The sequence below is a fragment of the Canis lupus genome, chromosome 3, assembly GCF_003254725.2.
Source record: "Canis lupus dingo isolate Sandy chromosome 3, ASM325472v2, whole genome shotgun sequence".
NCBI classification, from domain to species: Eukaryota; Metazoa; Chordata; class Mammalia; order Carnivora; family Canidae; genus Canis; species Canis lupus.
In genome coordinates, this window is record NC_064245.1 from 66,790,412 (window position 1) to 66,815,417 (window position 25,006).

General features: G+C 39.5%; 1 protein-coding gene across 6 annotated transcripts in view; it reads left to right on the forward strand.

The window, feature by feature from the left end:
• The window catches only part of RAB28 (RAB28, member RAS oncogene family), a 137,339-nt gene that overhangs the window by 92,366 nt on the left and 19,967 nt on the right, over positions 1-25,006 (forward strand). For 2 of the 6 annotated variants that reach the window (XR_003132081.3, XR_007409924.1), the window contains exon 6: positions 2,456-2,533. Coding sequence is in view for 3 of the 6 variants with exons in the window: in XM_025437404.3 (XP_025293189.1) it covers positions 2,456-2,533; positions 19,208-19,300 (171 nt within the window). In the remaining 3 variants the exon portion in view is untranslated. Of the gene's footprint in view, positions 1-2,455; positions 2,534-7,191; positions 7,327-16,790; positions 16,840-17,848; positions 17,944-19,207; positions 20,156-25,006 lie in introns of those variants that run through there. The other 4 variants (XR_007409925.1, XM_025437405.3, XM_025437404.3 and 1 more) reach the window with 4 other exon arrangements.

Consider the following 25,006-nt stretch of genomic DNA (forward strand, 5'->3'; position numbering starts at 1 on the left):
CATACTCTTACCACCACTTTTACCCCCACCCTTCTTGCTCCCTGTCTCTGTTCCCACATCTTCTGTCTCCTGTACGATTATTGTGAGACAAGCCTTCTGTGCTCCTGGCTCAGGCCTGCGCCTCCATTGTGCTTTAGTCCCATTTCTCTTGGCCTAGTAACGAACAGTGCTCAGCAATTCTCTTTCCTTCCTGCATCATGACTTTTTTTCTGTCTACTGAATTATTCTATCGGCATACAAAATATTATGGCTTCTCATCTTAAAAACAAGAAACTCTTGATCCTACATCCTTCTTGAGCTGTTGCCTTCTTTCTTTCCCTTAGTTCCAGTGGAGTGTGTTTTGAAAGAATTGTCTCTAGTTCTCTCTTTGCAGTTTCTCTTGAACAGTCAGCTGGACTTCTTCACCCAGTATTTCACCCAAACTACTGTTATTAAAGTCACCAGTGACCCTGTTTTTGCTAAACGTGGTGGTTTGCTGTTAGTCCTCATCTTCCTTGAGTTAGAAAATAGTTGATCACTTTCTTTTCTTTGAAATACTTTCCTCGTTTACCTTCCAGGATACTGCAACCCCTGGTTTACTCTTACCTCACTAGCTACTCTCTCTCAGTTCCTTTCTTTTTTTTTTTTTTGATTCCTTCTCACTCTGACTTCTGAATATTGCAGTTCCCTAAGCTTAGCCCTTGGATAACATTTTTCTAAACTTATTTCCTTAGTGACCTCATTTAGTCCCAAGGCTTTGACCAGACATCTTTCTTGAACCCAGACTCATATATTCCAACTGGCTGTTCATCATCTCCACTTAGATGCCTAATAAGCAGCCCTAATTTTATTCAAGTTCAGAACTAAATTCTTGATATTGTCTCCTGAAATCTCCCATAGTCTTCCTCAGTTCAATAAATGGCAGATCTTCTGCTAGTTGCTAAGGCTGAGAAAATTTTAGAATCATTCTCAACTTGTCTTTCTTTTATATACCACATCTATCTATTGCCAAGTCCTGTTGGTTCTACTTTCATGACGAATCCAGAACCTGGTGACTATTTCTACCCTCTCCACTGCTAGTACTTTGTTTCAAGCCTCCATCATCTCTTACATTAGTGTCCTTCTGGCTTGTCTTTTTGTACCTTTGATCTTCTGTAGTGAGAGTACTCAATACAATAATCAGATCGACCCTGTTAAAATAGAGGTCATCAAGCTACTTTCCCATGGCTTCCATTTAACTCAGTGTAAAAGCCAAAGCCCTTCCATAGCCTACCAGATCTTATATGATTTATACTCCCTTAACCACTTTGCTTATTTTCCTTTACAGTCCCTCTCTTTCTCTCCATTCTACCATGCTAGCTTTCTTATTTTTCTTGAGTGTTGACCATCAGTGAACTATAATGTATGATGCTATTTCGAATGTAAATGACATAAGCCTTTTGGGGATATGTGTATCTCTCTCTCTCTCTCTCTCTCTCTCTCTCTCTAGAAATCACAATTAAATTAGTTGCAATATTCAGTAAGTATTCACAAGATAAGTAGGGATAAGAATATGATAAGACATTTATGAAGCAAAAACAAGTATAACATTATAGGCAATGTCTGGATTGGAGTCCTAGAATCATAGTGGGACCAGCATAAGCTAGGTATGTATGAAAGGCTGTTTACAGAAAAGTACTGTTGATTTTTGTTTAAGGATAACAGATTATGCTGCTCCTGCACCAATAAAAAGAATAAAGATTACTAAGTTGTTTTGCTCAAGAAATGATGGAGAATTTATTGAAATTGGTGAAAGCCACAAAGATTATTAAAGTATTGGAAGGTGATCTTTTAAGATAGGCTAAAGCCAGATCAAAAGACCAATAAAGAATTGCCAGTGAAAACCTGGGTGCTAAAGTACAGACTAATTTATTTTTCCCAGGACTTTCAGGAGTTTGTTATGCTAGTAGTTGTTTTATTTTTTTAAATGTGGTATCTGTAATTAATTCTCTTATGTTAAAAATTTTTTTAATGTAAGGGTGCCTGAGTGGCTCAGTCATTAAGTGTCTATCTTTGGCTCAGGTCATGATCTCAGGGTCCTGGGGTTGAGCCTTGTGTTGGGCTCCCTGCTCAGCAAGGGGTCTGTTTCTCCTGCTGCCCCTCCCCCTGCTCGCGCACTCTTGCGTGCTCTCTCTCTCTCAAATAAATAAAATCTTTAAAAAAATAAAACAAAAAAGTTTCAATGTAAATTTTTAGAGATAAATGTCTGTGTTTAGACTAATTTAGTGAATTGCATGATTTTCAAATTATGATTTAATCATCTAAAATTATTACACTTAAAATGTTACTGTATTTAACAAAGCTATTTTTGGAGTAACCTGGTACATCATATTTTCACAATTCTTGATGTTTATCATTTTTAAAGAAGGTTCAATTTATTTAAAGGTAACTTAAGCATGCCTGTTTTAAATCATTTAAACCTATTTTTGTTATGTAGGTCTTCCTGTGTTTTCAGAAGGTTGCTGCTGAAATCCTTGGAATCAAGTTAAACAAAGCAGAAATAGAACAGTCACAGGTGATTATATTCAGCTTTATATTTCTACAAAACAATTTATTTCCTAAAAGACATTAACTTTCACCACTGACTCTTATCACATTTATGCATCCTATGTACATATCCCTAAAAGCTTTAGGAATAAGTTGTGTTTATGAATGAATCAGTGTTTTTTGTGGAAGATGGAAGATGTTAACTTTTTGCCCAATTATGATACCCTTAAAACTTCATATTGCCCTAAAATTGAGATTAATATAATACAAAGTTCATCAGTGGTTAAATAAGGAGTTAAGATGCCGACCATATTGTTTTATACTTCCTTATTTAAGTTCTTCCAGGATTATTGTACTGCAATATCCTTTTTTATTTCATACATAATCCCAACAATTTATCTAAGTTCAGTCTTAGAGTTTACTCCATTTGGCATCCTTTGTGTTCACTTTGGTGAAACATTATTTTTTCTTTAAGTCTGTGTTCTCTGAACTTCTCTAAAATATCCCCCACTGTAATGACATTAATTCTTGGTGTTATTTGATTGCTAATTTAATACAGAATTTAATAATGGTATTAATTGTTGAAGATTTCTGAATTCTTTCAATATTTCTAGACAGTTCTTAGAAATGTAAATGCCAATGATTAAGCACTTAAAAATACCACCATAATAGTACACTAATTCACATGTTTGATAGAACGAAAAATCAGAGTAGGAGCCTAGAGTTTAAAGTTAAGCTTTTGGTTTGCTGAGAAGCAACAAATAAATTACATTTTTCCTCAATTCTGTCCACTCTATGCCTACCCCAAATAGCTAAAAAGATATAATTGTCTTCTCCCATCCTTAATTTTTTCTTTAATTCTTTCAGTGTTCTGTGTCTTATTTTCATGGTCACTGTGTATGTGTGTGTGTGTGTGTGTGTGAAAAAACAGCAAATTTCAGCTGAAAAATTTTTATGCTGATGTGATTGATTCTAGGACTTGATTGCAGTATTTGAAACTCTGGAAATATTTTTTTATTAATCATTTTACAAGACATTTATTTCAGCACTTATTATGGTCAGGCACAGTGTTATGGCATCTTATGCCATGTAAATTACTCCCAGACACATAAAAATCATTACAATGGACTCTTGAACAACATGGAAGTTGAGGACATTGACCCCCTACATAGTTGAAAATCCATGTGTAACTTCTGATGCTCCCAAAACCTAAGTTACAGCCTCCTGTTGACTGGAAGCCTTACCAACAGCATAAACAATTGATTATGTTATTTTGTATGTTCTGTGTACTATATACTGTATTCCTTCAATAAAGTAAGCTAGAGACAAGAAAATGTTTTTAAGAAAATCTTAAGAGGAGGAGCAGCTGGGTGGCTCAGTGGGTTAAGCTTCTGACTCTTGATCTCAGCTCAGGTCTTAATTACAGTGTTGTGAGTTCAAGCCTTCATGCTGGGTGTGGAACTTACTTAAGAAAAATCATAAGAGGGATCCCTGGGTGGCGCAGCGGTTTGGCGCCTGCCTTTGGCCTGGGGCACGATCCTGGAGACCTGGGATGGAATCCCACTTCGGGCTCTCAGTGCATGGAGCCTGCTTCTCCCTCTGCCTGTGTCTCTGCCTCTCTCTCTCTCTCTCTCTCTCTGTGACTATCATAAATAAATTAAAAAAAAAATTAAAAAAAAAAAAAGAAAAATCCTAAGAGGAGGAGGAGCAAGATGGTAGAACAGTAGGATCCCCAAGTCACCTGTCCCCCACCAAATTACCTAGATAACTTTCAAATCATCCTGAAAACCTACAAATTCGTCCTGAGATTTAAAAAGAGAACAGCTGCAGGATCCCTGGGTGGTGCAGTGGTTTAGCGCCTGCCTTTGGCCCAGGGCCCGATCCTGGAGACCCAGGATCAAATCCCACGTGGGGCTCCCGGTGCATGGAGCCTGATTCTTCCTCTGCCTCTCTCTCTCTGTGTGACTATCATAAAAATAAATAAATAAAAATAAAAATAAAAAGAATGCCACAGTGAGAAGAGTTTGAGCTTCTATCAAGGTAGAAAGACGGGGGGGGGGGGGGGGGGGGGGGCGAAGGGGGGAATAAATAAAAAGCATCCAAGGGGGAGGGGCCCAACAAGGAGTGGGCTAAGGCCACGCAGCAAAAGCCCCAGGACAGGAAAGCCCAGTCCGGGAGAAGCAGGAGCTTCACCAATCTTCCCGGACAGAAAGGCGCATGCAGGGAGTTGGAGCAGGATCCCAGGATCCCAGGATCCCAGGAGGGGCGGGGATGCCCTCAGGCTCCCAGGGGCACCAACAGAGGACCTGCGCCCTGGGGAGAGCGCACCACACCCTGTGGCGGAGCTCCCTAAAGGGCTGCAGCGTGCCGGGCGGGGCGGGGAGCAGCTCCGACGCGGCTCCGGCGGTCTGAGCGCGATTCCAGCCGCGCAGGCCCTGGAGCCCAGGGCGCCGGGGGACACAGGCCAGGATCCAGCGCTCCCCCGGGGACAGGCGAGGCCGGGAGGGCCCAGGACAGCGAGGACGGTCCTGCCGCTGGGCAGCTCCGAGCTGTGCAGATCGGCGGCCCCGCCCCTGGAGCATCCAGGCCCCTGCGGACTGGGAGCTGTGGTAATTCCTGCTGGATCTGACTCCAGGGCTGGAGAGCTGGCCGCTGCCACTGTTGTTCCTCCTGGGGCCTCACAGGATAAACAACCCCCACTGAGCCTCACAGTGGCCTCACCGGACAAACAGCTTAAACAACTTTCACTGAGCCCTGCACCAGGCAGGGGGCTGAGAAGCAACCCCCAAGTGCTCACACCTGAAAATCAGCACAGTAGATTCCCCTCCCCCAGAAGAACAGCTAGACGGACAGGGGAAAAATAAATAAAAATAAGTTATCGACAAAGCAGCACTGGAAAGTTCTAGGGGAAGTCGAGGGATTTACAGTATACAGAATCAGAGGATACTGATACTCTCCCTTGTTTTTTGTTTTCTGTTTGCTTCCCCTCCTTTTTTTTTTTCTCTTTTCTTTCTTTCTTTCTTTCTTTCTTTCTTTCTTCCTTTCTTTCTTTCTTTCTTTCTCTTTCTTTCTTTCTTTCTTTCTTTCTTTCTTTCTTTCTTTCTTTCTTCTTTCTTTCTTTCTTTCTCTTTCTCTTTCTTTCTTTCTTTCTTTCTTTTTCTTTCTTTCTTTCTTTCTTCTTCTTCTTCTTCTTCTTCTTCTTCTTCTTCTTCTTCTTCTTTCTTTTTTTCTTTTTCTTTTCTTTTTTCTCTTCTCTCTTTTTCTCCTTGTTTTTGGACTCTGCACTGGGCAAAATGACTAGAAGGAAAAACTCACCTCAAAAGAATCAGAAACAGTCCTCTCTCCCACAGAGTTACAAAATTTGGATTACAATTCAATGTCAGAAAGCCAATTCAGAACTACAATTATAAAGCTACTGGTGGCTCTAGAAAAAAGCATAAAGGACTCAAGAGACTTCATGACTGCAGAATTTAGATCTAATCAGGCAGAAATTAAAAATCAATTGAATGAGATGCAATCCAAACTAGAGGTCCTAACGATGAGGGTTAATGAGGTAGAAGAACAAGTGAGTGACATAGAAGACAAGTTGATGGCAAAGAGGGAAACTGAGGAAAAAAGAGACAAACAATTAAAAGACCATGAAGATAGATTAAGGGAAATAAACGACAGCCTGAGGAAGAAAAACCTACGTTTAATTGGGGTTCCCAAGGACGCCGAAAGGGACAGAGGGCCAGAATGTGTATTTGAACAAATCATAGCTGAAAACTTTCCTAATCTGGGGAGGCAAACAGGCATTCAGATCCAGGAAATAGATCCCCCCCTAAAATCAATAAAAACCGCTAAACACCTCGACATTTAATAGTGAAGCTTGCAAATTTCAAAGATAAAGAGAAGATCTTTACAGAGCTAGAGACAAGAAATCTCTAACTTTTATGGGGAGAAATATTAGATTAACAGCAGACCTCTCCAAGAGACCTGGCAGGCCAGAAAGGGCTGGCAGGATATATTCAGGGTCCTAAATGAGAAGAACATGCAGCCAAGAATCCTTTATCCAGCAAGGCTCTCATTCAGAATAGAAGGAGAGATAAAGAGCTTCCAAGATAGACAGAAACTGAAAGAATATGTGACCATGAAGCCAGCTCTGCAAGAAATATAAGGGGGATTCTGTAATAGAAAGAGGAAGTCCAAGGGAACAATCCACAAAAACAGGGACTGAATAGGTATCATGATGACACTAAATTCATATCTTTCAATAGTAACTCTGAACGTGAATGGACTTAATGACTCCATCAAAAGGCGCAGGGTTTCAGACTGGATAAAAAAACAAGACCCATCTATTCGTTGTTTACAAGAGACTCACTTTAGACTAAGGACACCTACAGCCTGAAAATAAAAGGTTAGAGAACCATTTACCATTCAAATAGCCCTCAAAAGAAAGCAGGGGTAGCCATCCTTATATCAAATAAACTAGTTTATCCCAAAGATGGTAGTAAGAGATGAAGAGGGACACTATATCATACTTAAAGGATCTATCCAACAAGAGGACTTAACAATCATCAATATTTATGCCCCGATTGTGGGAGCTGCCAAGTATATCAATCAATTAATAACCAAAGTTAAGATATACTTAGATAATAACACACTTATACTTGGTGACTTGAATGTAGCACTTTCTACAATCAACAGGTCTTCTAAGCACAACATCTCCAAAGAAACAAGAGCTTTAAATGATACACTGGACCAGATGGATTTCACAGATATTTGCAGAACTTTACATCCAAACACAACTGAATACACATTCTTCTCAAGTGCACATGGAACTTTCTCCAGAATAGACCACATACTGGGTCACAAATCAGCTCTTAACCGATACCAAAAGATTGGGATCGTCCCCTGCATATTTTCAGACAATAATGATTTAAAATTAGAACTAAAGAACCTGTGAGAAGAAGTTTGGAAGGATTTCAAACACGTGGAGGTTAAGGACCATCCTGCTAAAAGATGAAAGGCTCAACCAGGAAATTAGGGAAAAATTAAAAAGATTCAAGGAAACTAACGAGAATGAAGATACAAGTAACTGTTCAAAATCTTTGGGATACAGCAAAAGCAGTCCTGAGGGGGAAATACATCACAATACAAGCATCCATCCAAAAACTGGAAAGAACTCAAATACAAAAGCTAACCTTGCGACTAAAGGAGCTGGAGAAAAAAACAGCAGATAGATCCTACACCCAGCAGAAGAAGAGAGTTAATAAAGATTCGAGCAGAACTCCATGAAATAGAGACCAGAAGAACTGTAGAACAGATTAACAAAACCAGGAGTTTGTTCTTTGAAAGAATTAATAAGATAGATAAACCATTAGCCAACCTTATTAAAAAGAAGAGAGAAAAGACTCAAATTACTAAAATCATGAATGAGAAAGGAGAGATCACCACCAACACCAAGGAAATACAAACGATTTTAAAAACATATTATGAGCAGCTATACACCAATAAATTAGGCAATGTAGAAGAAAGGGACGCATTTTTGGAAAACCACAAGCCAGATGGCTTCCCTGGGGAATTCTATCAAACGTTTAAAGAAGAAACCATACCTATTCTACTAAAGCTGTTTGGAAAGATAGAAAGAGATGGAGTACTTCCAAACTTGTTCTATAAGGCCAGCATCACCTTAATTCCAAAACCAGACAAAGAGCCCACCAAAAAAGGAGAATTCTAGACCAATATCCCTGATGAACACGGATGCAAAAATTCTCAACAAGATACTAGCCAATAGGATCCAACAATACATTAAGAAGATTATTCACCATGACCAAGTGGGATTTATCCCTGGGATGCAAGGCTGGTTCAACACTCGTAAAGCAATCAATGTGATTGATCATATCAGCAAGAGAAAAGCAAGAACCATATGATCCTCTCAATAGATGCAGAGAAAGCATTTGACAAAATGCAGCATCCATTCCTGATCAAAACTCTTCAGAGTGTAGGGATAGAGGGAACATTCCTCAACATCTTAAAAGCCATCTACAAAAAGCCCACAGCAAATAGCATTCTCAATGGGGAAACACTGGGAGCCTTTCCCCTAAGATCAGGAACAAGACAGGGATGTCCACTCGCACCACTGCTATTCAATATAGTACTAGAAGTCCTAGCCTCAGTAATCAGACAACAAAAATAAATAAAAGGCATTCAAATTGGCAAAGAAGAAGTCAACTCTCCCTCTTCACAGATGACATGATACTCTACCTAGAAAACCCAAAAGCTCCACCCCAAGATTGCTAGAACTCATACAGCAATTTGGCAGTGTGGCAGGATACAAATCAATGCCCAGAAGTCAGTGGCATTTCTATACACTAACAATGAGACTGACAAAAGAGAAATTAAGGAGTCAATCCCATTTATGATTGCACCCAAAAGCATAAGATACCTAGGAATAAACCTAACCAAAGAGGTAAAGGATCTATCCCCTAAAAACTATAGAACACTTCTGAAAGAAATTGAGGAAGACACAAAGAGATAGAAAAATATTCCATGCTCAGGGATTGGAAGAATTAATATTGTGAAAATGCTAATGCTACCCAGGGCAATTTACACGTTTAATGCAATCCCTATCAAAATACCATGGACTTTCTTCAGAGAGTTGGAACAAATCATCTTAAGATTTGTGTGGAATCAGAAAAGACCCCAAACAGCCAGGGGAGTATTAAAAAAGAAAACCATAGCTGGGGGCATCACAATGCCAGATTTCAGGTGGTACTACAAAGCTGTGGTCATCAAGACACTGTGGTGCTGGCATAAAAACAGACACATAGATCAACAGAACAGAATAGAAAATCCAGAAGTGGACCCTCAACTTTATGGTCAACTAATATTCGACAAAGGAGGAAAGACTATCCACTGGAAAAAAGACAGTCTTTTCAATAAATGCTGCTGGGAAAATTGGACATCCACATGCAGAAGAATGAAACTAGACCACTCTCTTGCACCATACACAAAGATAAACTCAAAATGGATGAAAGATCTAAATGTGAGACGAGATTCCGTCAAAATCCTAGAGAACACAGGCAACACCCTTTTTGAACTTGGCCACAGTAACTTCTTGCAAGATTCATCTATGAAGGCAAGAGAAACAAAAGCAAAAATGAACTATTGGGACTTCATCAAGATAAGAAGCTTTTGTAAAGCAAAAGATACTGTCAACAAAACTCAAAGACAACCTACAGAATGGGAGAAGATATTTGCAAATGACGTATCAGATAAAGGACTAGTTTCCAAGATCTATAACGAACTTATTAAGCTCAACAGCAAAGAAACAAACAATCCAATCATGAAATGGGCAAAAGACATGAACAGAAATCTCACAGAGGAAGACACAGACATGGCCAACAAGCACATGAGAAAATGCTCTGCATCACTGGCCCTCAGGGAAATACAGATCAAAACCACAATGAGATACCACCTCACACCAGTGAGAATGGGGAAAAGTAACAAGGCAGGAAACCACAAATGTTGGAGAGGATGTGGAGAAAGGGTAACCCTCCTGCACTGTTGGTGGGAATGTGAACTGGTGCAGCCACTCTGGAAAACTGTGTGGAGGTTCCTCAAAGAGTTAAAAATAGACCTGCCCTACGACCCAGCAATTGCACTTCTGGGGATTAGAAGATACAGATGCAATAAACGCCGAGACACCTGCACCCCGATGTTTCTACCAGCAATGTCCACAATAGCCAAACTGTGGAAGGAGCCTCGGTGTCCATCGAAAGATGAATGGATAAAGAAGATGTGGTTTATGTATACAATGGAATATTACTCAGCCATTAGAAATGACAAATACCCACCATTTGCTTTGACGTGGATGGAACTGGAGGGTATTATGCTGAGTGAAATAAGTCAGTCGGGTAAGGACAATCATTATGTGGTCTCATTCATATGGGGAATATAAAAAATAGTGAAAGGGAATAAAGGGGAAAGGAAAAAAAATGAGTGGGAAATATCAGAGTGGGAGACAGAACATGAGAGATTCCTAACTCTGGGAAACGAACAAGGGGTGGTGGAAAGGGAGGTGGGTGGGGGGTGGGGGTGACTGGGTGAGAGGCACTGAGGCGGGCACTTGATGGGATGAGCACTGGGTGTTATGCTATATGTTGGCAAATTGAACTCCAATATAAAAATAAATTATAAAAATCATAAGAGGAAATACATTTATAGTATCGTATTTATTTAAAAAAATCCACACATAAATGGACTCTGGTACATTTCAAACCTATGTTGTTCAAAGATAACTGTGCTTGGATTTGGCCTAGGAGGAAAGCTACAAAAAGAAAAATCATCGTGATTTGCTTGACTGCACAGAACTTGGCAGACTCCACAGGTCAAGTGATTCCACTGCTGTTTAGCTTCTCTTTCTAAATGATGTTTGTCTCTGGTTAATTAGAGAGTTCATGAGTTATTATCAAACTAATCATAAGCGGTTTATTGATCATACATATGTATGGTGTATGGGTCTAGAGAAGATTTAAAGGAGTTTAAGATGCATAGTCCCTGCCTTAGGTGAAGAAAATATTATGTGCCAGGCACTGTGTTATCTCACTTCACTTTCTTCATAACTCTGTGGGGCAAGTGGTAATTCATCATTTTATGGGCAGGAAATGGAAACTGTTGGGAGATTAAGTAACTTGATCCACTGACCTGTGGTTAGCCAGTGGTGGAGGTAGGATTTGAACTCAGGCTTGTTTGACAGCACTGCCCCTACTGTTCCCACTCTGCTCTATTGGGGGAAGATTTACTGAGCAGTTTGAAGTGGGAGGAAGAGAAACTGGCCTGAACAAGCTGAAAAGCTTAGGTTATATTTTGAAAGCAGAAGAGCTGTTTGCTTAAAATAAATGACCACTGCGTTGTAGTGTGAAGGGATTGAGAAAAGATTATGGAGACTTAATGAATGCTAAGTTGATAAATTTTATGTAACATGTTGATAATGGGAAATAGTTTTTAAAGCAGAGAAATATATGAAGGCAGTTTTTAGGTAAGGTTAATCAAGTGGCGGGGCGTGTGTGTGGTTGGGAAAGATTGCAAGGAAACTACTGATTTCATGTGATAAGGAGCAGAATCAAGGCGGGAGAGAAACAATGGTTGTAGCAGAGCAGAATCAAGGCTTGTGGAATGACTGGATAAAGGAGAGAAATCCCAGATTACTTTGAGATTTCTCTCCTAATGGAATGGAGAAAGGGGAGCTCTCCTTATTGGTGGGCCCTCCCTAGAGGCGAAGGTGTGCTAAGATGTCTCAGGGAGAGAATTCTATGTACTCCCTCATTCCCACAGTGATTAAGGAATAGCTCCAGAGAGATGGGCTAACCCTGGATACTTTTGAAAGGCAAAATTGTAGGGAGGCTTTATTAATGTTCTTGGCACACTCTTAGTCATGAGAGCCAGAAAGCTACTATCTTGATTTTAGAGATGGACTTAATATTTCGCATATTTTAACTAAAGAGGTACCAGATATGTTCACTGCATAGCTCTCTACCCTTTCTGTACACTGTACCTTTCAAGCACATCCCATCTTGTTTATTATGCAGTGACAACGCAATCTTCAGTTTGTTGGTGGAATTTACTTTGAATTCATTCTTTTGAAGAGGAATTCAAGTTACTAGAGCCCTCTTTTGTTATGTTTGTAAGAATCCTTTGTGTAGGGAGGCCTCATTCTTCTTTCTTGAATCTGATGAATTTGATGCCTTTGCTAATTAGATTATTGATTTCACAATTAACATTTTCTCAGTGGAAATGTTTTTGAAAGCTCAGTTTTTTAAGAAGTCTCTAAGCCCCTACATGCAAGCCAACAAGCTGTGTTGAGCACAGTTACTTCTTTTTTTTTTTTTTAATTGAAATGTATTTGACATATAACAGTGGATAAACTTAAGGTCTACAATGTGTTAATTTGGTACATTTATATATTGTAATTTGATAATTAGCACCTTTATCATAACACGTAATTATCCTTTCTCTTTAGCGGGTGGAATAATTAAGTTCTAGCATCTTAACACGTTTGATGATTATAATACAATATTGTCTATCTTCTCTGTACTGTGCGTTATATGTCTAGGGCATATTTACTATTTGTAAATTAAACAACATCTTTGGTCCTCCCCATCCCCGATCCCTGGCCACTACCATTTTATTCTCTGTTTTCATAAGTTTAACTTTTTAAAATTCCACTGATAAGTGATATCATACAGTGCTTGTCTTTGACATCTGTCACTTAGCATAACATGCTCAAGGTCCATCCATGTTGTCACAAATGACAGAATGTCTTCCTTACTCATGGCTGAATAATACTCCATTGTATGTATATGTACCACATTTTTAAAAAAAGACTTATGTATTCATTTTAGAGAAAGTACACAAGTGTGCATGTGGGGAGGTGGGTAAACGTAGAGGGAGGAGAGAGTCTTACGCAGACTCCATACTGAGCGCAGACCCTGACATGGGCCTCGATCCCATGATCCATTAGATCACAACCTGTGAGATCACCACCTGCGCTGAAACCAAGAGTTGTATGCTCAACAGACTGAACCATCCAGGTGCCCCATATATGTACTACATTTTTTCTATCCATTCATCTATTGATGGACACTGAGGTTGTTTGTATATCTTGGGCTATTACAAATAATGTTGCAATGAACATGGGGGGGTGCATATATCTTTTCAAATTAGTGTTTTCGCTTACGTTTTTTTTTTTACCCAGAAGTAGAATTGTAGGATCATATGGTAGTTCTCTTTTTAATTTGGGGGGAACCTCCACACTGTTTTCCCTAGTGGCTGCACCAGTGTACATTCCCACCAGTAGTGCAATAGATCCCTTTTCTCCACATCCTCGCCAACATTTATCTCTTTCTTCTTGATGATGGCTATTCTAACTGGTGAGTGAGAAAGAAGTAGGAGAGAGAAAAAGGTGGAGAAGGGAGGCAAGGCAAAGAGGGAAAGAGAATGCACACTTATGTTCTATGTTTTTTTGAAAGATTCCTGAGGGAATTTGGTATAACATTTGAAAGTGGTATTATTTTATGGGGAAGGAGCTATTTGGTAGATTCACCAGTCACATGGAAATTGACTCCATAGTAATTCAGTTTGTGACATAGTTATTTATAATCAGGTTATAGACTTGGTTCCATTCAGTGATTATTTAAAGAGATTCCGCTATTTAGTTCTAACCTAGTTTGTTCCTTTTAGGGAGTTCTATAAAATGAATTTCCAGCACTTTTTTGTAAGCTTTACAAGAAGGGAAGAAGGGGAAAAGGGAGGAAAGAAAGGGAACACAGTTTATGAATACAGCAGACATTGTTTGGTGGTCTACTTCTTAGCAGGGACCACAGTAGAATTTGGGGGTACAGAAAGGAATATGTGAAAGTCCTTGTTCTCAAGGAGCTACCAGAACAAGTAGGGGCAGACAGCTATTTAAACACTTATGTCCATTTAAGATGACTTGTCGGGATCCCTGGGTGGCGCAGTGGTTTGGCACCTGCCTTTGGCCCAGGGCGCGATCCTGGAGACCCGGGATCGAATCCCACGTCGGGCTCCCGGTGCATGGAGCCTGCTTCTCTCTCTGCCTGTGTCTCTGCCTCTCTCTCTCTCTCTCTGTGATATCATAAGTAAAAAAAAAAAAAAAAAAAAGATGACTTGTCCACAGTCCCTGATTTAAGCAATAGTTGGCATTTCTATCATTTATTTGTTCTCTTTTCTCCCCCAACTGTTCTCCTCTAAGATAATGTAAAAGTTGGGACTAATTGTTAACAAATGTTCCCATTTCCCATTTTGTTTGTTTGTTTGTTTAAAGAGTAGTCAAACCTTTAGGGACAAAAATTGAATTTCCAATTACTGTTCTCTCAAAGGTGCAGCGTTCAGCCTTTCGGTAATGCATCAGATAATCCAAGTAGAAAATGCATACTCCTGTGTCTTCTCTTTCAGTCTGAATTGCAAGGAGTTTTTCCTTATATACTTGGTGTTAAGAGTACTTAATACATTCTTTAAGCCTTGACATTTTCACTTGCCAGTTAATAAACTTATGAATTTCTGTTTGAACTTGGTAAGCATTAGTTTCCTTAAAACAAAAATTTCTCACTTGTGTGAGATACTAAACTTGCTAATATATGTGTGTGTGTGCGTATATATATATATATTTTTTTTTCTCTATGTCCTCTCTGAATATTTTCATACTATATATGAATGTATCCAGTACAGGGCCTGGCATGTAGTAGGCATATACATAACTGTACAACTCGAGCACCCATTTAACCCCTGGTCTTAGGGGCCCTCTCCTCAGCTTTATCTGAATATTGACCTTCCTTCAGAAGCCAAAAGGAACTTATATTTTTCTTTTTCTGTTTTTTTTTTTAAAGATTTTATTTATTCATAAGAGATACACAGAGAGAGGCAGAGACACAGGCAGAGGGAGAAGCAGGCTTCATTGCAAGGAGCCCGATGCAGGACTCGATCCTGAAACCAGGATCACGCCCTGAGGCAAAGGCAGATGCTCAACTGCTGAGCCACTTAGGCATCACAGGAACTTAGATTTTTCTTACTTAGATGTTAATCTTTATCATTTTTTCCAATTTGTTTACAAAAACGGCACTGGGATTCCTTTCTTACCCTAAACATCACTTGCCTTTCTTGCAGGACATATTTACTCGCTTTGTACATACTATTCTAATCCTCAGATACTGAACATTGAGTGGATTTCCATATCATATCCCAAATTTTTCTTTTTCTCCTCACCTTTTAAAAGAGTTATTTTTTCATATAGTTTCAAGGTCTTAAGGTGGGACTTAATAAACCATGTAGATCTGTTTTATGGATTAGGAGATTGTGAACACCAAAGTGGTAAAGTAATTTGCACCCAAAGTTATGAAAGTTACTGGCAGCATCTAAGGGCAAATTATATGGAAGGAAAAGAAAAGTAGTGGAAGTTCCTACTGTGTGCAAAGTTCTATGCTTTTAATAATGCTATAACCATGCTTTAAATGGTAATCTGTAATTTTGTTGCACTTTGAATTTATATCATAATATTCTTTAATAGTTTATGTCTCTGTGTTCCATGCTAGACTCTTATGCATTTTAGAAACAGAGACTATGTATTATTTACCTGAGTTTCTTCAGTATCTAGAATAGTGATTAGCTTTGAATGAGTGATAGTGACAAGTGTTTAAGCCTTCAAGGTATGTTTACTGCATATCCTAAACATGACAAACTACAGCTTTTGCAGTGGTATATATGTTACTACTATCTGGATTAAGACACAGTTGCAGAATTGTCCTAATTTATCTTTACTGTCCTCCCAAGAGCCCATCTCTACTCCTTATACCTACTGCCCCAGCTCCTAACTTGCTTTCTTACTTATCCTCTGCATAGCTGCCACTTCCATTTCCAATATCCACGCACAAGTAAATACTCTGACAAAATATGGGTTAGGCTGGTTTTCAGCCACAACGGTTTCTTTCCTCTTAGGGCCATTTCTTTATTTTCACTCCATTAACTAATAGAGAATAATAGCAGAGTGTACTTTGTGGCTAGGTACTTTGTGTTTTGTAGGTAACATTTTCTCTGAAAACATCAATGAATGGCTTGTAAACAAGCTAACTACTATGAAGTCACCTACCATGAAGTTTATGGCATGGAAATCAATGTTTTTCTCCTCATAGAAAGTAGAGTTTTGAATCTGCGAAGCCTTAGTCTGGCTTCCATTTGAGAAACTTTGTACAGATCTTTATGTCAGACAGCCAAGGCTTCCAAGAAAGATGTTGCCTTGTTAGTTCTTCATTAATTTGATGAAAATTAATGGTGAAAATCCAAGTCATTTATGTTAGTCAATACTTCAACCAAAATGTCTTGACCACAGGTCAGTAACCTGGTTGTGTTTATAGGATAGGGTTTAAACCAACATTGTGGAGGATTAATGAGTCGCTTACTGATTATGAAAATCCCTTTTCTTTATTGTAACCCATAGTTTGGCATGAAACAGTTAGGTTTGGGGAGGTCAGATAATGGTGTTCCACATTAATACCTCATGTGGCAGTTGGTAATGCTTCTGTTGATAGCATCAGGCTGAATGCCTAGTAAATCATGAGTCTTGTCCAGAAGTTAATGCTGCTTGCTAGAGAATTGGAGCAGAGCCCATTCAAGGCTAATATACCATAGCATCCTCTTCATTTACTCTGAGTTGTTTATTCAATCTTTATAAATATTATCACAAACAACTGCCTATATTAACATGTTTTTCTATATGTGTTAACTAATAGATACTAATATGAAGAAAGATTTTCTGAAATATTTGAAAGCGTAAAAAAGGTGAGGCTAATTTCGAGTCTAAAAAATTTGAGGGAAGCGTCTTATCTCTATCATACATACTTGTCATACGTCCTCTTCATCCTGAGGGTTATTGCAATCAAAAACCTAACAAGGTAGTTTTGATTTTTTGTTTAGCAAAACTCTTAGATATTTGAAACCGTAGCTATCATGCTTATATATTGTATGTCAGGACTTTTTTTAAATGATAGAAAAGTATATTTTGAACTTGTTTATTTCTATATAGAATTTGGAAGCATGGAGGTTAGGGCTGTGTGGGACAAGGGAATGAGCACCAAAAAGAAGTCTCTGACAAGTAATAGTTATTATTAAGTGTAGAGATTGTAAGTGGCACATGGCTTCTTCAGATTTATGCATCCACTCCCTACCTTCAGAGAAAATTAATTACCCTTTCCCCTGTGGTCAACCCCACAATGTATTTAAAGTCAACTAGCAAAGCACTTATCTCCTATGGCAATTAGCTGTGTACACGTTTCTCTCAGCATTTAGTCCAGAACACCTTGTGGACAGAGCCTGTGTCATTTACCTGTGCATTCCCAGTATTAAATGACTGGCACGTAGTGTAGAGAGATCTTCAGTAATATTTGTGGAAGAGATAGAATTAAATACTTTTACCGCACTTTAGTATGGAAAAGCCTTGTAATTCTCTGTTGTCCTTTGTAGTTCTGGGTGTTATAGATGTTATGTATCATTGTGATACCAAAAGTAGAACTCCCAACTTGTCTAGGAGGTTCAGTAGACAAGGCTATTTCAGTAATTAAATAGAGTTGCAAAGAATAATGTTTCATGGATGTTCATTCATTTTCTTTTCTTTTATATGCATATATTCTGCTGTTTCTTCTGTGACATGTTTAAATTTGTGTTTCTTTTTCTGCTTTGGCGTTCCCTTCTATTTTCAGTCATTGAACATACTTTCCATTTTTTCTTTCTTCCCGCCCCCCCCCCGGCCCCCCTTTTTCCTCCTCTTGCTTGTGTTGTACGGAATTGGCAGCATATTGTCAGGGCAGAAATAGTGAAGTACCCGGAAGAAGATAATCAACATACCAACTCTGCTCAGAGTAGAATCTGTTCAGTACAGTAGTGCAGGTATTAATGGGTAAATTGGTTATAATTTGGGGGAGGAGGGTGGGAGAATTAGTGGATGCTGTCTTGCTCTTTATTCCTTATGAGTAGAGAAATTCAAATGATTATTGTACATTATTGGGAATTAATATTGTTAATTGTAAGTCCTGTTTTAGAACTTTGAAAAATTGATTCTGTGCCAGGAGACTGACAAACGAGGAATTGGAACAAATTAAAATAACATTTCAGTTGCTTTCAAACATATTTGTCTTTATGGTTGTGTTTATCACATGTGCAGTGAAGTGGAGAGTTGAGACGGTTATTTCATTATTCAGTCCTTCCCATTTTTCCTGAAATAGCATGGTAATTGAAAGAGTATTTTTAAAATTTGCCTTGAATTACCTTTCTTTGTCTGCTTCTGTGTGTGCAGACTTAGTAATAGAGTTGAGAACAGTGAAAGAGCTGTTTTAATTTAAATTATTACTTAGGGCACATTGCTAAATTCATCATTGACGATATTTCTTGAAATGTGGGTTACGGGGGTGGAAAGAAGAGTTAAAAGTGTCTTTTGGTTTAAATTATTTTAAAAACATGAATATGAGGTAATTTTCTAAATATTTCATTCGGTATTTTGTTAGAGTCATTATTCATAACCCAATAGTGAGCTCTTTGGAAGTAAGTTAGGGATTTGGGAGGAAAGTTTTAAAATTGGAAAAGTTTTAAAAATTGGGTTGCTCAGTACATTTCTCCTGTATATTTGACTCCTATTTAACATTTACACGTTTTCTTACTCACAAATTGCTGCAAACATTCTAAAAAAGTTATGGCTGGATATAATGGTTTATTTAAATATTAATAAATGATGACATATTTTACTTTTAAATTATGAGGTCTTGCGTATGAATTAAAATATGTGAATGACTAATTCTAATTCCTTTGCTTTAAATTATAACCAGGGTTTAATTTTTCATACTGGTTTGTTAATTTTGTGTTAGACTTGTGGTAACCTCAAGTTAATGTCATAAAACCAGGGAAGACTGAGTAAAGGAATTACTATTCTGTTCTTAAAAGCAAAAAAAAAAAAAAAACAAAAAAAAAAACAAACCCAAGCCTCGCTCTTCAGCATCTCAGCTCTACATTAGTTTGTTCTGATGGATTCAACTCTGGCTTCATTTATGATGTCTGTCATCAGGAGTTCACCATAGTTTAGAAAATAAAAATATACTTTAACGAGCTCTTTCTAAATGTTCTGATGTTCTGATAATAACTCTGTTTTCTTTTATGACAGAGGGTGGTGAAGGCAGATATTGTAAACTACAATCAGGAACCTATGTCAAGAACTGTTAACCCTCCTAGGAGCTCTATGTGTGCAGTTCAGTGAGCACACTCTACCTTTGCACCAGTATTCCTGGCTGCCCTTCACCCCCGCCCCCATGGCCAGAGGCCTCTAGAAAGCTGTGTTATCAGTGGCCATCTCTGTAGCATTCAGTTAACACCTTCTCCCAGCTTCCTCAGTGCACACCGCTGCCACAGCTGACGCAGCTCCTTGGCCTGAAGGATCAGCTTCAACTTTGGGACAACACTCTTGGAATCCAAAATGGAAAGCCTTTTCTCTGGAATTAAACTGCTTCACTGAAAAAGAATAATTTTGGTTCTCTTTACATTCTCCCTTCTTTTTTCTTCGACGTGAACTTTTTTAGACAAATATGAAAACAATACAAGTCTTGATCAGCAGCCTGGATTTGGCACTGCACAGTTTCATTCTCTTATCTGAACTACCTGGCAAAGTGCGTTTCATAGTGCAAACACTTAAACAAGTAATATATTTTATCAACAGATACTTCAGAAGGCATTCTTTTGCTGTCTATTGTGAGTGAAAATATATAAAGTTGTATCCAACTGAAAATGCTTGAAATAAAGCTGTAATAGATATATTTTTTTCATTTTTTTAAAGAAGGCCTAAACTGTTTATATTGTAACTGTAACTCACAAAGTAGTGAGTATTTGCTATTGTATTTTTATTACCATGTCATGGTCATTATGTATCGTGTAATACTCAGGTTGGATGGCTTTATGAAGTTTGGTAACTGTTCAGCTGTTGCTCCACATGGACTTCCTCCTCCAAACTGCCCAAGAGCACTCCCAGAATGAGTCCCGACTGTTGTTGGATCATTGTGGATCAGACTGTACCTGATGTTCAGATGTTCTTCTCCTGCAAATAAACTTATTTCAATTACTTTTTTGGAAGAATTTTCTTTCAGGCATCTTCCTTTTAGTTACAGTAAACAAAGTGTATATGGATACAAAATGAAGGATCCTGTCACGTTTAGTAAGCTCTGTCTCTTAGAGTCGTTAGGTTATTTTGTTGGACTGACTCAAGTCCGTAGCCTGGCATGTCAGGGGTCCACATGAGGGGCATCCAACCTCTCTACATTTTCTCATCCTGATCTCCTGAGCACTGCGTACCTCTGGGCCCTGGCCTCACTCCTGTGTGCTTTATGATGCTCTGCCTTCCTGTCAATGCTTGGGTCCCTCTGCCTGGAATCCCCCTGCCCCCCGAACATCCATCTTCTGCCAGCCACCCTTCAGGCACCATGAGGGCAGGCTCTGTTTCCCTTGGTTACAGTTGTGTTTTTTGTACTAAGGCACAAAGCCTGACATAGTCGGTGCTTCCTATTTGCTGCATCAAAACAGGAATGAAGGCCATCCCTCCGCAAAGCCAGTCCTCATGTATACAGTGCAAGTTGCACATGAGTACCTCCTGGATGGCCATTATCCCATCCTGCCTCGAATCACAGTTACTTGTGTCCTCCTGTTTCATTACTTAATAAGCCACGAACCTACTGAGAACAGTCTGGTCTGTTCTATTTCACGCCTCTCTGGAGTGCCTAACAGGGTGCCTTTATCAGGGACTTGCCACGGGTATGGATATCTAAATTTTGGACACCTAATTTTACAGCTATAAGAGATTTTAGAAAACTTGTTATTTCATATCCTGTGTGGCTAAGGAAACTGTACTTTGGAGAGAAAAAGGAACTCGCCAGAGGTCATGGAATCAAAGCTAGATCCCATAGGAAATCTGTCTCAAGGCCAGGGTGACCCTGACACTTTCCCAAGAGTGATTTGAAGTTGAAGAAATTTTAAAGATTGTGACTTCTGTAGTCATCAGGTAGCAAGTCCAATCTTTCTCAGATCTGATTTCTATACTTTTTATTTTATAGCTAAATTAAGCAGCCTTTTATGCCATTCAAGGTGATAAGCCCTTCAGAGTATTTCATTTTATCCTTCCTTTCAGCATCTCCTAACATGCTGGCCAGTCTTCTAGGGACAGGATATTCTCCATATATATTCCTCAGAATATAAATTTGAATAAAAATAGCTCAACTCTCAAGGACCTTACAGTCTAATAGGAGAAATGTTTGATGTTGCTATTTTAAAAGCTGTGACGGAGTCTACTACTAAACTAAACTTTCCCTAGATTGTATGTTCAATAAGAGATGAGGCCATGCTCTTGTGGTCATTTTGTGTTGTTTTTACATCTATGTGGAAGATTTTCAGATTTTTTTTTCCTAATCCAATTACTGCAGGTATGATTTAACACATGCATATGATTGTACAAGCTAAGTGCTACAGGCATTCTGGAGGAGGCAGAGAGAATTATGAGAGGTCTGTGATCACACCAAAGCACTTGAGTTGGGTGTTTATGCAATTCGAGCACTGAATGGGACTGAGCAGGGGGCAGTAGGAAGAATGGCCTTTGTTGGGTTGCTTTGTCCTGGACATTTTCAGACACTTTGTCACATGAGCTATTTTTTTTTTTCTCAAATTAATCTGTGACAGTATCATTGCCCTCACTTTACACATAAGGACACTAAAGCTGAGAGTAAGTGAGTGATTGCACTAATTCCTGCCTTGAGAGAACAAGTGGTAGAACCAGGATCCCCACAAACCATTTCTGAGATAGGATGGACAAGGCTGGGTACCGATTTAGGCTCCCTTCCATTTGTGAAGATCATACACCTGACCTCCTTCCTGGGAGCTGACCAAGCCTGATTGTTTCAAGAAGTAGTGATGGTCCTTGCATCTTCTCACATGACCACCAAGACCAGTAGTGTGGTCCAAAGAGTCTGGTGGTGGTAAGTTTCCTCTCTGATCACCAAGGTGAGGATAGAAAATGTCTCCCCTCCCCACTCTGCACCTTTTCCCCATCGGCCTCATGTCTTTCCCAGCTAAGCTTGACCCATCATTGAGAGCCTTTTGGTCCAAGGAGAGCAGGCAACAGTGAACATGCAATAGAGCATATGGCCAAAGCAGATTTCTGAATTCCATATTACAATTTTCCCCATACCTCGGTTTTTTATTTTTGAAACAAAAACGTAGGATTCATGCTTATTTTACTTTGACTGTTACCTCTCCTGTCTACAGTTTTTAATTTAAAAAATTACAAGTCTTTCCATCTAGTTTTAGGCACTTTGTCTCCTGAAGACACATGCTATAAAGTTTCAAACACATTGTGGTCACTTCTGGTGCTTATTGAACTTTCAAAAAACACAAAAGTTTTCAGCCAGAACTGGTCATTGGATGCTGCCTTTCAAGTGCACCCTCTATTATGTGTGGCAAACCGCTCTGGAGTGGTTTTTGGAGTGGCCCAAAGAACTCCTGTGACTGCTTTATTATTCCAGGAGGAGGTAAGCCAGGGCCCTTTAAAGTCGATCACTGAAACAATGTGATGGAGCATAATAATTTGTGTGTCATTTAAAAATAGAAAAGTTTTCTGGCCATAACCCATGGTGACTGCTGTAACATTGGACATCCTGGAGAACGGTTGCAAGATTCAAAGGCAATGGAAATGCAGACCTACTGAGCACTATAATAGATGCCTGTTTGCAGCCTCTCTGGCATCCACGCCTCCACTCCTCCCAGAAGCTTTTCCTCATTGCCTGGTGGATCCTCCTCCATTTCCAGCCACTCATAGCTCTGGGAGTGGATCCTCATTGGCTTGAACTCAGGATATTTCCCCTGCCTCAGGGATTGGCTCAGAAATGAGGGGGTAACTCCATGAAAGCTAATGAAACTGGAAGGGACATTTACTGAGGTTTCTAAAAAAGAAAAGAGAAGAAAAAAAAGCTTCCATCCCCTGAAGTTTCCAGATTACTCTTTGCCCACTGGCCTTGAGTGAGGAAGGCTATGGCTCTGGGCAACATTGGCCACCATCTTGAGGACACCGAGGGAGGGGGTTGCCCAGGTACCAAGGGGGCAGAGGTGAGAAGTGAGACAATCCCAGTCCCTGAAACTGAGCCCATATCACAAGTTGTTTTAACAGCATGACTCTCAATTCCCTTTATCATTTCAGCTACTGTTAGTTTATTTTTTTCTTAATTGTTACACAAACAACTATGATGTACCGGGGCCTTGGCTTGGCATCAAAGACAGGGGTAAACATGATCTGTGTTTTGTCCTTAAGATCTTAGTCTATGTAGGCACATCTCTAACTCACCAAAATGTAATCAGACTGTTACGTGCATCAATAAAACTGATATGATACGGGAAGATGTGGCTTATCAGTGAGTGTGGTCAAATAAGGATTTCAGGTAACAGGAATCAGAGTCACCCATGTAACATAATTACCTTCAAAAGGAAATGTAATCTTAGGCTACATTGATGCATTCTCTGAGGTGATTCGTGCATGCAGATCACCTGGAGAATCTTGATTCAGTAGATCCCAGGTGGGGGTTGAGGTTCTGCATTTATAACAAGCTCCCAAATAATACTTAATGCTGCTGGCTTTTGGATTACACTTCGAATTACAAGTGTAATTGCAAGACTATGCTTGCAATATATTTCCCCTTAAACAGGTACCCCTCTTTAAGAGGATGACAGAGCACAACCAGGTAGTGATGAGGGGATCCGATGTCATATAAAACAGTTGAAGGAAGACGGTATGCTTAATACAGAAAAGAGGGCCTCAGAGAGACTCTGATGTTGGTCTTTAGGTAGGTGAAAGAAAGACAGCTGTAGAAAAAGATTAATCTTCTACTGTAGAACCTATAGGACGTCAGAAATAGAATGGGTAGGTAGAAGCTGTAGAAAGATTTCAATCCAGCCCAAGAAAGAACATTGAAAACATCTGCTTCCCAAAGAAGGAAGAGATTGCTTTATGGAAGTGTTGTATCACATCTCAGGTCTGCAAACTCACGTGGCATCAGGGGCTAGGTAGGCAAATAAAAGAATAAAACGTGATAAAGATATAAAGAAGTAAGGAGTGGGTGTTAAGTTGGAATGCCCTGTCTAAAGCCATTCCAATCCAGTTTTTAAGTTCTATCAGCCCAGTAAAACTTCTGTATATATAGAGCCACTTCTAGCCCATATAGAATCGTTGTGCCAACTGGAAAAACAAAATGTTCTTTTCTCAAGTCACTTGAGATCATCTTCCCTCTTTTAGAAAATTGTCACACTGTTCTGTTAGAATGAGGCATTTTATCATCCTGGAAAATAGGTGATAAATCTACTCTACCTGTGATATGAATGGCAGCCCATAGATGTCCATGGCAGCCAGACTGCAACCCTTGGGACTGTAAACCTTAACGTCTGGATGTAAGACGGATGCAATCAGAAGAGAAAATTATTTGCCAAACTTTTACTTGGAAAGCAAAATCACTGTGTTCCTACTGGGCCCTGGGGGCATACGCTGCCCAGGGATATGGTCTCTGGCCTCACGTCTTCAGGGCCTTGAATGAGGCATCCTAGGGGTCAGGGGAGAAGCTGTGCTTCTTCCTGTGGGAAGGGCGCTGAAAGTAGGTGAGCTCTGCCTGGACAAGCATGAAGGAGTGGTCAGGACAGACTTGATAGGAAAGGTGAGGCCCCGACTGACCGCCTGGCCCAGACACCCTCCCTCCTGACACCTTCAGCCCCGAGTTAAGCCAACTGTCTGTAGACTAGGCACTTTGGGCTGAGCTCAGAACCGCATACATTTCATTCTGTCCGGTCCTTCATCGCATCAGTTTTCCACACTGGAGAGCTGGAAATGAGAGGAAAGCAGACTATTTGTTTTAAAGTCCTGCTTCCAAGTTGTATTGAATGTCCCTAG